We start from the raw sequence: 15,407 nt of genomic DNA, 5'->3' as shown, positions 1-15,407 counted from the left end.
TTTACATTTCTAAAATATTAGAAAAGCAATCAAGACCATAAGAACATGGAGTTCGAGTGAAAGGCTCTTAGCTTACCTTTGCTATGATTACCGCGGATGCCAAATCAGTTTCCTCATTGAATTGTTTAACTAACCGTTGCTCGGCTAACTTTCTTCATCCATATCGCCCTGCAGTGAAATAGATCCCACCAGAAAATTTAGAGGTAACCAAAAATCAGAATGTCACGGAAATTAGTAATCAACAACCACGCGCCTATGAACTACAATATGACAACGCCTTACTACTGTATGCTATAACAATACCTTAAATATGGATAAAAACAGAGGCAATGAACCATCAGTGCTAGTCTTGACAATGAGGCTTCTAAACAACTGCCAGTAGCCCATCACTACTGATCAAATGCAATAAGGAAAATTCAGTTACAAACGAAAGAAAATGCTTGTTTTAGTGTTAGATGTCTATTTGACATCTGAAACCCTACAACCAATTCGTTAGGTCTGCTGCTTGTGCAAACTGCAGTATGCACATGTTGTTGACTTTCAAATACCTCTGGTGATGCGATTATTCTGGGATCCCTGAGCACTGTACCACATAGCCCTGGTTTGAGACTTTTGTTGCAACCTCATTATTATGTTATAATCAATTCAACATACATGAAAATGCAATAACCCTACTCAAGGGGTGATTTCCTAATGATACCCCATTTGTAAAAGCAGTTAGCTGAAACCACTATAACCTTGGGAAAATAACGCACAAATCCAGATATTGAGAAGATTACAACATTATCACCAGGTATTATTTGCCAGAGCATATCCAATACATAATTGAGAACATACAGAGGTTGCTGAGCAAGTACATACAAACAGAATGTGAAATCAATCCTTTTCCATGCCTTCAAGCTCAACTTCCACTAATTCAGTAAAAAGGGAGCAATATCATGCACATTCACGTGTAAAAAAATCCATTGGATTTTCTTATTCCTATTAATTTCCTAAGAGCAAATTAACTTCCACTATTCCTAAGAACATAATGTGTTCTTAACACAACGTGAGAAAATTTTCATAGGAACAAATTAATGACACATTTGTTCTTGACACAAGGTGAAGAAAAATTGCAGCATCCATGTACGGATCTAGATAATGAAAGTCTGAATAAATTTGTGTTGCGGCATCCATGTACGTAAAAGGGAATTGCCCAGATCATAGGTTCAAAGAAAACAAAGCTTGGCTCTGGTGGTTAGGTCCCTTGTGGTGGAACCAGCCCACCCAGGTTCAAGTCCTAGACTTGACATGGGTGTTTGCATTTACCTGGATTTATTCCAGGATTTAACCGGCGCTATGCTTTCAGTGGTAGGTGACGTGCCCGTCAACAGCGAGGCGCCAGTGGTGACTTCGTCAACCTCAAGATATGCCGGCTCAGTCCCTCAGAGGTGCTCATAGGGGTAGGGTGTGCGTGCGTGCGTTCATAGGTGTGTTTGTACGTGCGTGTTTGTGTGCGTCTGCGTTGTACTGTGTTCTCAAAAAAAAAAAACAATCAAAAGAGAGGCTGCAACAGAAGATGTACTGAAAAGGACTTGCCCAGATCGAAAACAATTAAAAGAGAGGCTTCAACAGAAGATTGGGTTGAGTACCCGGCTTAGGGGAGGTGGATCGCGTGGGGAGCTTCCGCTGCTACTCAACCCTCTGCGACTCCGTTGCTGGTGTTGTTCGCGTCGCATCGCTGCCTGCCCCGTGATAGTGCTGGTCCTGCCCTCGCCGCTGGTCGTTGAGGTTCGCGGCGATTGGTCGGCGGCGGGATCTGTAGGTTGGCGACATAAATCTGTTGAGAAATAGCTCACATGCTGGATCTAGATATAGATATTAGAACACAATACATCTTGTGGAATTGTAGAATTACATGAAGCAATTCATCCGGACACACCAAAATCTGAAGTTGGTCACGGGAAGTTGTAGCATTTTGTTTCCGAGCCGCACTCCACTGCACGCTCCGAGCCGCACGAACTCTTCCCCTACCGACCTACCGACCTGCACTTTGGCGGCGCAACTTCCGCTCCGGCGCCGACCGTCAATTGATCTAAGGATTCATGGCTGGGAACCCTAGTTCCTGATTCGGCAAGGGAGGGCGCCAGTGGTGTTGGGGGGTGCGGATTAAGCTCGGAGGTACCGGAGGTGGGGAGAAACCCCGGTGGTGCTAGAGGCGCCTGTGGGGAAGGTGCGGATGTGGGCGGCGGCGTCGATGGAGGAAGGTGAGGGAGCAGGTGGGTTGTTCGGTAGGTTAAGGAGAAGAAAGGAGATGAAACGGTACCGTGTCAAAATTGTGTAGTATGTAGGTAGGTGGGAGGGCAAATCTGTCATTCGAATGTGTTGGACGGGCAGAACGAAGGACGACGAAACTCTTAGCCGTAGTGGTGTGTGTGGGCAGAATAGGAAACACGTTCCTCCTTTTTAAATAGTGTAGATTAGAGGGCCTAGTTCAATGTTTGTTAGTGGAGAATACTGTCTTTTTTCATCATAGGTATACATTGTAGTCTATACATTTGAATCTTAGTTTTATTTCCCTTTAAAAAAGAAACCCCACTATAAAATCTACTATTGTATTCTAGATTATTTAAACTTGTGCAGATAGTCTCTTGCTTCCTTAAATCATGAAATTAGGACTGTAAAATTCTTGCACAACATCCCTAAATTATTTTAAGACCCAAATCATCCATGAGTGGCTCACACCAACCCATCACTTATGGCCTCAAACCTTAGGGCATCTCCAGCGGCGCGACGCAAAGTGACCGGGCCGTCCGCGGAGACGCAAACTTGGCCCAAATATGCGCCAGGTTTGCGTCTCGGCGGACGCTGCGCGGACGCGCAAAGTGTCCACTCCGGTCTTCACCGGGCCCGCCTGGCAGCGAGCCTGCATCGAGGGCATCGCTTCGGCGGCCATCGCTTCCGCGGTCAGCACTTCCGCGTCTGCGCCGCAGCCTTCGCCATGAATGCCGCGACTGCCTGTTCTGCGCGTGCACTGGCGGGCGGCGGCTGGGCTTCTGCGGCGCCTTCAATGGCATCGTATCCCGCGCGCGGCCGCCCTTAAAAGTCCACCGGCCGCGTTGCTCTTTCGCCCACAGCTCCACACGCACCACAACCGCTGCTCCGCCATGGGGAAGAAGAACGACTTCGAGGCCTCCGGCAGCGGCAGCAAGAAGGTGTCGCTCCCCGTGACGGTGGGGAGGCTCATGCACGGCAAATGGGTGTCGTGCGACGCCTGGTCCGGCGTGCAGCTGCCTGGCGGCTGGCGGCTCAGCTGCCGCCGGGTGCCCATCCCTCCAGTACCTGCGCGCGAGCCTGATCGGACCGCGGAGATCCGGCGCAGGAGGCGGTATCTGCCAGCGGACCTCCGCGCCGATCCGGCGTACGCCATCGACTCCGAGCAATGGCGTACGTACCTGTCCACGGAGACGGACAGTAGACGAAGGGCTGGCTTCATGGGCGACAGGGATTATCCCTTCGGCCCTGCACCGCCGGCTCGTCGTCAGCAGGCACCGGCTCGTCGTCAGCAGGCGCCGACGCGTCGTCAACAGACGCAACACAACGACCGCGAGGACGACGACGACGAAGCCTACGCCGCGTACGACGACGACGACTACATCGAGGCGCTCGCGTACCATAGCGAGGAGGTGAAGGACGACAGCGACGACTACGTCGCTCTCGTCTTCCACGAATGCCAGCAGGCCATGGCGGAGGGCCGGAACTTCGAGTTCCCCGACAACATGACGGACGACGAGATGGCGAAGCTCGGCGTCCTCGTCTCCGAGTACGACGCGCCTGTGCAGCCACCGCTGCCCCGCTACGCCACCGCTATCATGCCGCCGGGCCTGTCGGCGGATGAAGCCCTTCGACAGGCGCTCCTGGACTCGGCGGCACCTCCTCCACCGCCGCCACAGCCTTTTCCCTGGGCGCCTCCTCCACCGCCGCCACAACCTTATGGCTGGGCGCCTCATCCGCCGCCACAGCCGCAGCCCTGGGCGCCTCCACCGCCGCCACAGCCGCAGCCTCCTCAACCTCGAGCACCGCGAGTGCGCCCGGCGTACGCTCCCCCGGATGGCTACTAGTCGTGGGTCATACCGGAGCTCATCGTGCTCGACAGTGACGAGGAGCAGCACGGCCACGATGCGCAGCAGTAGTCGTTTAGGGTTTTTTTTTATGGTTTAGGTATGTAAATTATGTTTCATGTTTAAAAAAAATGACTCCTCCTAAAAAATGCGTCGTGCCGCTGGAGCCACCCCCGACGCAAACGGACGCGCGGTCGATTTCGACCAAAAGACCCGACACAAACGGACGCGCGCGGATACTAAAATGCGTCGACCCGCTGGATATGCCCTTAGAAACAACTCCCTCCAGTATTGGGAGAGCCTAGGAGCGATCGGCAGGTCACTATCGTGGGGCCTGCCCGATTGGTTCGGTTGAGGCGTTTTTGCTTCGCCTACAAACTCTCTCGATGGCTCCATCCCAATTTCTCCAATGTGAGGCGGCGCTGTTGCCTAACCCTAACCCTGTAGGCGGGACTGCAGCGGCTGATGAGTGCGTCAACCCTCCGTGCATCCCTTCCCCGTCAGTCCCGCATGCAGCTCGGCTCTCGCTCTCGCTCTCCCCTCCCTTTCCCGTTCGGCCGTTCCAGCGTTCCCCTGCTCCTGGTCCCCAACTGGTGTGTTCAATCGAGCACGCAAGGTCCAGGCCAGCAAGGAGGAGCTAGCTACCATCGCCATGGGCGAAAGTTCAGTATTCTATTCTTAATATTCTCTGTCTCTATTTGATTTCTTCCCAGATTGTCCTATTTGTACTGCATGTGTGAGCATGTATTGTTAACTTTTTTATTCAGATACGCGAGAACGACGATGTGCAGAAGGCTGGGTGCTGGCCGTTGTTTGCCCGTGTCCATGCACTTGTGCAGGATCGGATAACCAGCTAGCCGCTGGGCTTGTAGGCCAATGCACTTGCAACCGTGCAGCCTGTGCTGCTGATTAGTGCTCCCGGCTGAAGTACTAGGCAAGTAGGCATGCCGCTTGGCTTGTGCATCCATGTTCCAGGGGCCTCCAATGGGTATATGTAATTACTGGAACTACTAAAATTGATGTGAACCGCTGAAATTTCTACATGCCTATTTGTCGCCTGTAATTTTGCGATGTTTAGCCATCGAGTCATTCTAAAATTTGCATCAGCTTTGGTAATGTGGAATTAACTGAAACCGTTCAGGTTGGTATTTACCAAAACCGACCAATATTGTTATGTCACTGAAATAATGACTATATGCAATTGCTGAAAACTTCAGTCACAAATGGCAGGGAAATCTTTATCTCCGGGTTCCCATTTTCAAATATGTGCCTGTGTGGTGGTCTATGGGTGTGACTCATATAAAATAATTTGGAGGTGTTGAACAGTGGGAGGACATTTTATTGGCAAACGATTAGGGCATCTCCTGTTTTGTAGTTTGCATTGGTGGTCACGCATGTTCATATTTTTTAGAGCAATATAAACAGTGGCAACAAAATTTAATTAGGGCGTCCCCAGTTGGATCTGAATTCTCCACACCTGAAGTGGCGGCAATGGCCTTGCTGCATTCATATGAAGAAGATAAATCAAAAATGTGTGGTAGCTTGATCTGAGTGAGGGATGTGCAAGTAAATATGGACAGGTATTACCTGTGGCTGCCTTAAAAAGCTGGTGTGTAATTGTCAAAGGTGCACTATTTGCCACTTCGTTGAAAATATTGTTGTACAACCGCCTGGTGTAGAAAATAAATTGTCATCTATTATCTGAAGCTCAAGTTTCTATCTTGTTTTTGTCAGAGGTGCGGTTTATTTAGTTGTCAAAGTGACTTCTCTGTGCATCCTTTTTGTATTTATGTATAATCTCTACTTCTATTATACATAGGTGAATACATGATGTGTTAATGAGGCTAGACAGCCATATGCATAAGCGATACAATGAGCAAGCGAGCTCAAGCTCTCTTTAGAGTTTTCACGGTATGGTGCAGCTACAAAAGTTAGGCTAGCTTTAGATTAAATTTTCAAAAGTTCAGATCCTTGGCCTTTCTAGCATACGTGGATCAGTTTTCGGAAACAATTTATACATGTACCCCTGAGTGCTCATCTGGTTTGTTGTGTGATGTCAGGTACACAGTTTGTTAATCAAAATATCACTTATTTTCAGTCTGTCAGGTTGGTTATGATGGTATCATTTCTAAATGTAGGCTGATGTCTGAAAATTGGATAGGCATTTACTACATCCTTTCTTTGTCTTTAGCAAACTGTCTCATCCCCACTTAGTCCGAGTTCAAAACAAAATGATTTCCAACATAATTTGTTACCATGCCAGGAGTACAAAGGCTATTAAATATTAATGTGACAGATGGTCATTCAAAAAAAAAATTGTAGAAAAAACCATCAATGTCTTGTATGAACTCATTTCTGCATGCACACATACATGAAGAAACGAGTGCCACTGCCATTTGGTACTTCCATTGTTGCACTGATATTTTCATATGTTCATGCATGAATGGCGAAAGATAATTATTTCCATTCTCTCACGAAGTTTGGATATTACGTCACCTTGAAGTGCAATTTTGCTTCTGTTGTTTTTAAAACCTTTTCGTTTTGGTTGTCCTAGAGAAATAGTGAGATTCCAATCATTGTATAATCTGGTATTCTTCTATTTTACCCATTATTTAGTGTGTCCATAAAACTCTGGTTTATGCCCAGTTTCTTTAGTCTCCTACCACTGGCCAATTCACGCTTAATTTTTTTTTGTTTATGTGTATATGCATAACGTTCCTATTATGGATGACGGTAATTAGTGCAGTATGATGGCTTGATGTTTCTGAAATGATTGATTTAAAATATGGGCAGGACAAGCGAGTTCTTTACCTCTTTTTCTTTGAGTGATGACGATGTATAGAGCACACAAAAAGCTAGAATTAGTGGCTAATAATAGAGATGGAGAAAGCAGGATCTTTCTCGATTTTTTCCTTTTCTCTTTTGACCATAGACCTCCGTGAATCTCTTATTTCTGAAACCTTTTTAGGCCAAATGAAGGCAAGAAGTACTTGCACTAAACTTTTTAGGCCAAATGAAGACAAGAATCCATACACCTTCTTGGTATGGTGCCTCAGTTGTGATTGGTTTCATGATGTCTTCTTGCAGAAACTAAACTTTTCAAGCATATAGTAGCATAACATATTGTATATTGTCTTAATACTATGGTTGGTGTTTTCTTTGCTGTATAGGTAGATATGACTCTTGTTTGCTGCTTTCTGCTTATGTTTTAATTCATATGATTAGGAGCAGCTTCCAATGTTTTCCTTGAATTTTCATGAGCTTCACTTGCAACTATAACATATTGTATATTGTCTTACTACTATGGTTGGTGTTTTCACTTTTCTTTGCTGTATAGGTAGATATAACTCTTGTTTGCTGCTTTCTGCTTATGTTTTAATTCATATGATTAGGAGCAGCTTCCAATGTTTACCTTGAATTTTTATGAGCTTCATTCACAACTTGAGGTTGATCATGTATGTTCTTTTTGCAGGAGGATATATCATGTATGGTCCACATATTTTTTTATCACACAGTTAATAAGTGTCTTGAAATAAAGAAGTACTTGCACTCATACTTTTCTTCGACTAATATTGAGATAATGTAACATGGCAATGATGGACCCTCCTGGCCTCCTGGGATTCTTTTGCCTCCTCGCCTTGCCAACTCGGTGGAATCGCCAACCAGAAGAGTGCGGAAAGGGAGATGACGGAGCTTGTGGTTTGGTGCCAAAGGGGAAATGTGAAGACTGAGAGGTGATTTGGCGGCAGAGAAAAGATGGATTTGATGTATTTCACAATCTGCGTTCCGAGACTATGCTGCTATCGCTTCCCTATATAGGGATTGAGCTCCAAATCCAGCTCCTCTATCCATCCATGATGCCGTCTTTGCGAGAAAGGTATTCCCACAAATACCCTTTCCCCGTGCCTCCTTCCCATCCAGCTCTTTTTCCTCCCTTCTGCTCTCTTCCGGTTTATCTCCATCAGGTGTGTAATTGATCTGGTTTAGATAATGCTTGCAGTATGGTGCCACTACAAAGGTTTGCCACATTTGGATTAAATTTCTGAATGTTCACAATTCACATGTCTAGCTTTTTGCAGCATACATGAATCAATTTTAGCATACAAATCCTTTTAAGTGTTGCAAGCTTTACTCTAAAGCTGAACATCATTGGCCTGAGATTTTGATTGATCTAGACTTGAGTGATAGCAAGTTAATTATAGACTGACTACCCCGCTTCAATTAGGATTTCCTATCTTATTTGAACTGTTAGAGAACACATGAATCGTATTAATGAATTTCTTCGCTGCTTGATCTGCCTGCTTACGAGGAGGAGCTAGGGGATGCCCATGGAGTAAGGTCATGTACCTCTCTGACCAAGCACGCAGTAAGGCCGTTGAAGATGCCGATACAGTTTTTTGTTTCTATCTTCAGCACGTGCCGTTGTAGTGGAACAATGAGAGATTAGGGGGTATCGCTAGCAATTGACAACAAACTGAAGGAGATGAATCCAGGGTCATTAGAAGATAGAGGAAGGCGTTGGATGAGGATTGGAGAATCTCCTGATTCTTAGAACTTTGTTTTGAGTTGTGTTTTCATACCCTGTTATGTTTTTTCTATGCTATTCATCAAAGCCTTCGGTCTTCTTATCTTTGGAACTTCTGGGATCTGGGTGTTCGTTGATAGGTCTTGTTGTCTGTCCTTGGTTATGTTATGCATGGCATATATAGAACTTTCAAGTGTTGTTGACATGCATCATTGTTAGTAGCACGTGCCCTGTTGAATTCCTATCTGCCCCACGCAATAAAAGGAATTCCATTTGAGTGTGGGTTGATATGCATCAATGTTGGTTTATGAAATCAACCCAACTGCGCTGACGAAAAAAAAAAAATGCAAAGACAAGAAACGGCGCGACAAGGCGCGCCAGGTCCTTCTAGTAAGTTCTCAGGCATGACCATCCAAAGCTACTCTAGATAACAAAGCACGGACATAACTAATAAACCACTGAGATAATCTCTGAATATAGGTAAATTGAAAAGTTTGTTCCTCTCCGACTATATTGGAGACAAGCCATCTAGTTTTTCACTTCCAGATTCTACATAATCAGAGTAGCAAGAGCCCAACCATGCCTCAACCTAACACTTCTCTCGACGAATGATGTAGACCATCATCTTCAGCGCCTTCTTGTTCTCCATCAGTTTGAAGAGACACAGATCATCTTCCCGTAGGCTGTTGCCGCGGGCGAAAGATGCCCATCCTTTCATAATCATCGTGCGATCACTCTTTCGCCGCAGCTCCGTGCACCACGTCTTGTTCTTCCCCTCCCGTTGAAGCACCAAACTGATAACATTCCTCTTTCCGTGCCCAGTAGCGTACTTCTTTTCAAGATACCTTGACACGTACCGCGTGCCAAAGCCCTGTTTATATGCATCGCACGCACGGTGTTAGTGACACAGATGCAGATACACAATTAGCAAAATCTGTGAATACGTATTGTACCCATGAACACACATGCAGTTTAGGAACTGATAGGCCACTACAGAACATAGAGATATTAAGATGTTCTCGAGCTTACTAGGGACATGCCGGAATTTCTGCGACGCACATTGGACCCGCTCATGATCGCGACGTAAATTGGCAGTGCTGACTCGATGGCTTCAACTTTCTCCACCACTTTCATCTCCTGCGCTTCCGTTAGAGTTTGTCTGTCTGACAGCATGAAGAGAGGCTCAAAAGATCCCTCGGAATTGTCAGAGGATCCATGGTCTTCAGATCCCGGTGATGAGATCTCTTCACCTGTTACACAAAGGATGCGCATTGAAATATGACACATGAACTTTAGCATCCGTGATAGTATCTTTTATGCGGTGTGTGTCATACCATCAGAAGCTGCTTCCTCCTTTACACGGGCTGTCAAGTCATTTGCTTGTGTCCTTCCGTGGTTACCGGTTCTTCCCCCAGGGGAATGACCAATGCTCTCTCTGTGAAGTAGATGGACCATTATTGTGAATATGCTTGCCTTAACCTTTGTCATTGGTTGAAAGATGCAGACATCTCCTTCTCGAACACTGTTGTCACGGACAAATTTGCCCAAGCGTAGGTTGCTCTGACCATCAGGCTTGACGCGCAAATTGCACTGCCAATCCTTGCTCTTCCTAGGAACCTGGAGTGTGATAGTTTGGCTTTCACGTGGAAAGTGCACGAGTGCGTAGTCCTTCCGTATTACCTGAAAAGGGACATGATGGTACTGTGGACCTACTTTATCTGATAAAAGAAAGTGCAGAAGACTGCCACAACTTACAAGGCTAAATGTTTCAATACACATGACAGGATTGTTAAAAAAAAGGCAATGCTATTACTGTTTCAATTATGAATGTGTTTTGTTGCAAAAGTATCTTTCAGAGATTTGTCACAGTTCGAACCACACGACTGTAGTTCCAAACTATATCACATTATGAAATATACCTACCTACAGGCAGTTAGCTGTTCATACAAATTTGGGTGTTAAAATTGACGTACCAGATCAGTATAAGGTTCTACATTAGTCTTCTTTATCAGCACAACAAGGACTTGGGTTTTAGGTTGAATTTCAGCGACGAGTGCACGTATTTTTGCTTTCTGTGCTACTGTAAGAACACATTGGCCTGATAAGACACAATCCTTAGGGAGCATCTGAAGATCGTCCAACCCCAAAGACTCATCTTCAGATGGATTGTCTTCTGCATTATTAAAAAAAATTGAGAGTACGTGTAAGAGAACAGAGGTAAGTGGGCAACTGATTTAATTTGACAACACGGCTTAACCTGAAAATTCCTCGGAATTAGTATAAGATAATGCAGCCATCTTTGCTGATTCACAATAATGGCATGAGCTTTTCTTTGGGCATCCATCTGATTCTGATCCTTCGGCTGATGAAGACTGGGTATTGCCATCACGTGAACTGCTCGAATTATCAACATAGCGATTCTTTGATGTTTTCACGTCAGAGGCAGTTTTTATTCCAGCACTGCAAAAGGCTTTCTCCTTACCGTTGGAATCAAAAATTGTAACCACAAAGTGAGCATTTCCAAGGTATTGAAACATCAAGGAATAATTTTCATCTATTTGATTGGCATCAACAAATTCTGCCCATCCAGACTTCAGGATTGTTCTGTTCATGTTCTTAGTGACTCTGACATCATATGTGTTGCCATCAGGTGCTTCTAATTTGACAGTTCCTGGGATCTTTCCTCCAAAATAGTTCACAAACCAGTGGGGTATGACCTGTAGCAAGCAGGAATGGGTTAAAAAGATAGAGAATGAGGTAGCGAAAAAAACTCCACAAATTTCAGGAAACCCACTGAACAAGGAAAGACAGAACTAGCTCACCATGCTATGCATGAAGTTTCCATTAATCTGTCTTATGAACCTCAGCTTGCTTTGGCAGCATTCACATGGATTGCTCATCTTGGATACGTCCTGTAAAATTGGGGTCATATATTATGTCATGGGGCATTGTTCATTGTGCAAGGTTCAAAACGATGCCCTATAATATTTCCAGAGTACAGAGAAAGTTTCTTTGTCTAGTCTAGCAAGAAGCTTTTTATTAAAGGAATACGGTATGGGGAAGCCCCTACAGCACTTCTTTAGCAAGAAAATATTGTGAACTCTACAAAACTAATGCTGCCCTGCAAACCTGCTGATTCTCATGTAAAATTAAAAAAAGAAAGCAAAATAAGAAGAGATACTGCTTCCCAGCCGCACAGGTGTACAAGAAGAGAATATGCATGACTACATTGCAAACAAACAGAAACAACTGGGCGGAAGAAGCTCACTGGAGTGGGGGGGGGGGGGGGGGGGGGGGCGTGCGAAGCCCCCTAGCGGCACATACCGTCATAACCCACGGCGTTTGTAAACACTCTCTAATATAGTGAAATTTTGATGGCTGGCATCCGTGGTTTTTGCCTATCTTTGTTGGAGAGGGTTTTCGACGTTAAAATCTTGTGTCCCATGTGTGTGTTCTTGTTCGTTCTTCGTTATTTACTTATCATGACTATAACATTCTAAAGTAATCCTTTAAGATTTAATTGGACACTTCTCATATTTGCAAGGCATTAACAGCATGTGTAGTATTATCTCTCCTGCCCAAGATTAACCATGTCACGTTAAGCCTCCTTAATTCCCATGATTTACCAAAAACATTGGAGTGGCTAACTCCCAACACTGCAAATCAAATCAAAGATGGAAAGCCAGCCAATTTCCCAAAAATAGCTTGATCATGCGTGGAAAACTTGCAAGTAAAGTACTATTTGTCTTTCTAGATAATGCTACTGTTATATCAGTGGTTAAATCATGCCATATACTTCTAACCCACTCCAGAATTATTCTTCTAAAAAAAGAGGTAAAACACTTGTCCTCTGCATCAGTCGATCTACTGCATCAACATGCAGTCATTTATTCTAACCCATTTCAGAATTCAGATGTGTCTAGGTCTAGGTCCATAAATGATATCAACTAGCAGCACTACTTTGAGAAATTACATTGCTGTGACGCCAACTGAATAAACTAAAATGGATGTGCAGGGTGGGCAGAAAAGTAACCAGAGAGCGTCACTGTATCAGCCAATTTGTTAAGTTTACATCCATTATGTTAATACGAAGTCAATGAAAACCACACTGGATAAAGTGACAACAATAAAACGACAAACTAGGAAATTTTCATGACCCAAATAAAATGATACAACCAATAGAAACTAAATAAGAAAGCAATGCTCACATCATTTCATAGAAAAATAGCACAATAAACAAGTATTGCTTCTCATATTCTCACATGTTAACCTGAAAACATTTTCAACTAAAACAGTGGCAAGTACTACCTCTGTTCTGAAATGGGAGGTAATATCTGCAAGAGAGTCAGTGTGAAATTTGTAATCACACAGCCTACATAAATTCTAAGACCATGGGCGGCTTCAGGACATTGCCGCATGCAATCTAGAAAAGTAAGCTAATAAGGGCGTGGGACAGGTGGAACCTATAGTACACATACGAATGATAGCATGGATTCTACAGAGTCAATCTATTGCCGAGTTGCCTGAAAAAAAATCGCTCACTTTTAGTGCAGACGTTGGATTTAAATCCAATGTTTTTATTTTTCACTTTGGCCGGCATGCAGACGGCGGAGACAATGCTAACAAAGTGAGGATCCGAAGTTCCGAACAACTAAAAACCCTGAAGCTGCAAATACAAGCAAGCACCTGTTCAGGTCAAAAAAAAAAAGATGGGAAATCGCCGCCACTGACGCAGATCATTTCCACCACGAGGAACATCTAATCGAACTAATCCGAAATCAAATCGGCGACATCGCAAAAACCCCAGTCGAATCGCCTTACGGAAAAACCCCAATCGGCTCACATGCCTCACCTGCACCAGAGGCTGTCTCGGTCTCTGCAGCGCCAGCGACGAGGCGGAGAGCGGAGAGGCTTCGGCACGCGCCTCTGCAGCACCGGCGACGATAGGGATACCGGAGAGGGTTTCTGCAGGATCGAGGTGGTGCGAACTGGACAGGAACAGGGTGTGCAGAAGGACGTTTGTACGAGGCCAGTAACAGAGAAGAAAGGCGGAAGATGCTGGTTAGACGTACGCCGGCGTGAATCGCCGGCGGCGTCGCTCCCTCTCGCTCCCTGTGTCAGGATCGGAAGGCGCGAGAAACAAAAAGTCGGGACGAAAATTTATGAAGCTTGGACTCGGCGGTGGTTCGGCTCCTTTCTTAGATACTCCTAGAGTATTATTTACAGGTGAGCCTTGGACACTTTCTTTTGAGCGAAAATTTACAAAATCACTACAGACATCTTATTGTCAGTGGGACGAAAAAAATCCGAGGTAGAACGAACCTTGAATGATACAAATACAAAAATAGTTCTAAAACAATAATGATGATATGGTTCAAACACAATCACTTAATACAATAAAAATAAAAATATATTTGATTATAAGTAGAACCTAAAAAAAACACCAATAATGCCAACTCAATGGAAAAAATTTACCTCTTTTTAAAAAAACTCTAATGTAATTAAACAATCAAGAAGTTTAGTTATCCCTCGTTCGACGCGCAACTCAGTCTTGTTTACCTTTGTTGACGGGAAATTTCTTTCAATTGTTAATGCCACCACTGGTAAAAAAACGAATGTCTTCTTAATGAAGTGATAAAGCAGTCAGGAAAAATATGATATGGCTTTCAAATATCTAGAAATCTCTAAAGTCTTTCATTCTATGAGTTTAAATAATGAATAACTCGAGCTTATCTAGTATATAATAAAGTCCAGTCAATGATAAATCTCTATAATACAAGCAATGTATTCACATTGAATCTAAAACATGAGTCTATGTTTGGAGGTAAATAATATATGTTTTCGGTTTGTAATCAATTTTGCGCAATGTTTATTGAAACAAGTATAATTTTCTCACACGGAGTTCGTTTTTGACGTATGACCACTCAAATTTTTCATAAAAAACACGCGCATTTAAGTGCATTAACCAAAAATCATGATAGGGCAGCTGCCCCACCTTGCCCTGCTCGGACCTTCGCTCCTGCTTATTGTTGATATGCACGTCACCTGTTACGGAAAGAATAGCGCCAGTTAATTTTAGAATAAATCTAGATAAATGTGTACAGTCATGCCAAGTCTGAGGCTTCAAATTCTTCCTTTTTGATGTGGTCATGTCAACATATTCGCCAAACCTATATCGAAGGGAGTACTTCTATCATTTATACATGTCTATATTATTACAACCATAAGATAAATTAAGTAACCTCGCATAATAGAGAGCATAGGCTGTTGAGATCTTGGAATTGTTGCTTAATTTCTTCACCTTAGCCATAGCTAGTTTAACCATTTCTAGACCATTAAGTTGTAAAGAATCAACACGTGTAGATGTTAAAAATATACTATATACTAAGTCATGTAGCATGTGATTTTTCTCCGGTTTTTTTATCCCGTGTCAACTTCTGTGGGCGTGACACATAAGTTTTCTGCGTTTTGAATCATTTGCGGCTTACTTTGTGGCCGTGTCGCACTGTGGTCCGCTCGTGTGTCGGGTCCCGTCAGACTAGTGGTGGCCGGGTTGTCCGGATCACTGCTTTCCTAGCTCCTTCGCCCTAGCCACCTCCTGACTGGTGTGGCCCGTTTTCCGGGTCACACTCCCCCCGCACCCCTCCTGGCCGGTGTGGCCCGCATGGAAGGAGATCAATAGGGGTCCCCCTTGCAACGTCTTTTTATCGAAATGGACACACAGTTCAAACCCTACAACGTGGGCCCATGTTGATCCCCTTCCATGCGGGTCGGTTCGGGCG

General features: G+C 44.4%; 1 protein-coding gene and 1 long non-coding RNA gene across 2 annotated transcripts; one reads left to right on the top strand and one right to left on the bottom strand.

The window, feature by feature from the left end:
- The first annotated feature begins 4,468 nt into the window (after positions 1 to 4,468).
- LOC127344555 (uncharacterized) lies at positions 4,469 to 8,828 on the top strand. Its single transcript, XR_007878059.2, has 2 exons — positions 4,469 to 5,094; positions 7,573 to 8,828. It is a non-coding gene; the product is annotated as an uncharacterized lncRNA (long non-coding RNA).
- An 88-nt stretch (positions 8,829 to 8,916) lies between these two features.
- LOC127344554 (B3 domain-containing protein Os03g0619600) lies at positions 8,917 to 13,680 on the bottom strand. The gene is made up of 7 exons (XM_051370852.2): positions 13,478 to 13,680; positions 11,448 to 11,537; positions 10,883 to 11,342; positions 10,599 to 10,798; positions 9,960 to 10,305; positions 9,655 to 9,875; positions 8,917 to 9,496 (listed from the first exon to the last, which is right to left on the bottom strand). Exons 2-7 carry the CDS (start codon positions 11,523 to 11,525, stop codon positions 9,215 to 9,217), a joined length of 1,587 nt encoding a protein of 528 aa, XP_051226812.1. The 5' UTR covers positions 11,526 to 11,537; positions 13,478 to 13,680; the 3' UTR covers positions 8,917 to 9,214.
- Positions 13,681 to 15,407: the final 1,727 nt, after the last annotated feature.

This window comes from Lolium perenne, chromosome 3 (genome assembly GCF_019359855.2).
Source record: "Lolium perenne isolate Kyuss_39 chromosome 3, Kyuss_2.0, whole genome shotgun sequence".
Classification (NCBI taxonomy): domain Eukaryota; kingdom Viridiplantae; phylum Streptophyta; class Magnoliopsida; order Poales; family Poaceae; genus Lolium; species Lolium perenne.
Note: the sequence above shows the minus strand (reverse complement) of the source record. Positions and strands in the feature narration are given on the sequence as shown.

Excerpts from the sequence above, each read along its gene's own strand:
- LOC127344554 (XM_051370852.2), bottom strand. The coding sequence starts at position 11,525 with ATGAGCAATCCATGTGAATGCTGCCAAAGCAAGCTGAGGTTCATAAGA. Across the intron at positions 11,343-11,447 it reads GAAACTTCATGCATAGCATG|GTCATACCCCACTGGTTTGT; the intron begins GTGAGCTAGTTC and ends TGCTTGCTACAG. Across the intron at positions 9,497-9,654 it reads GAAATTCCGGCATGTCCCTA|GGCTTTGGCACGCGGTACGT; the intron begins GTAAGCTCGAGA and ends GCATATAAACAG.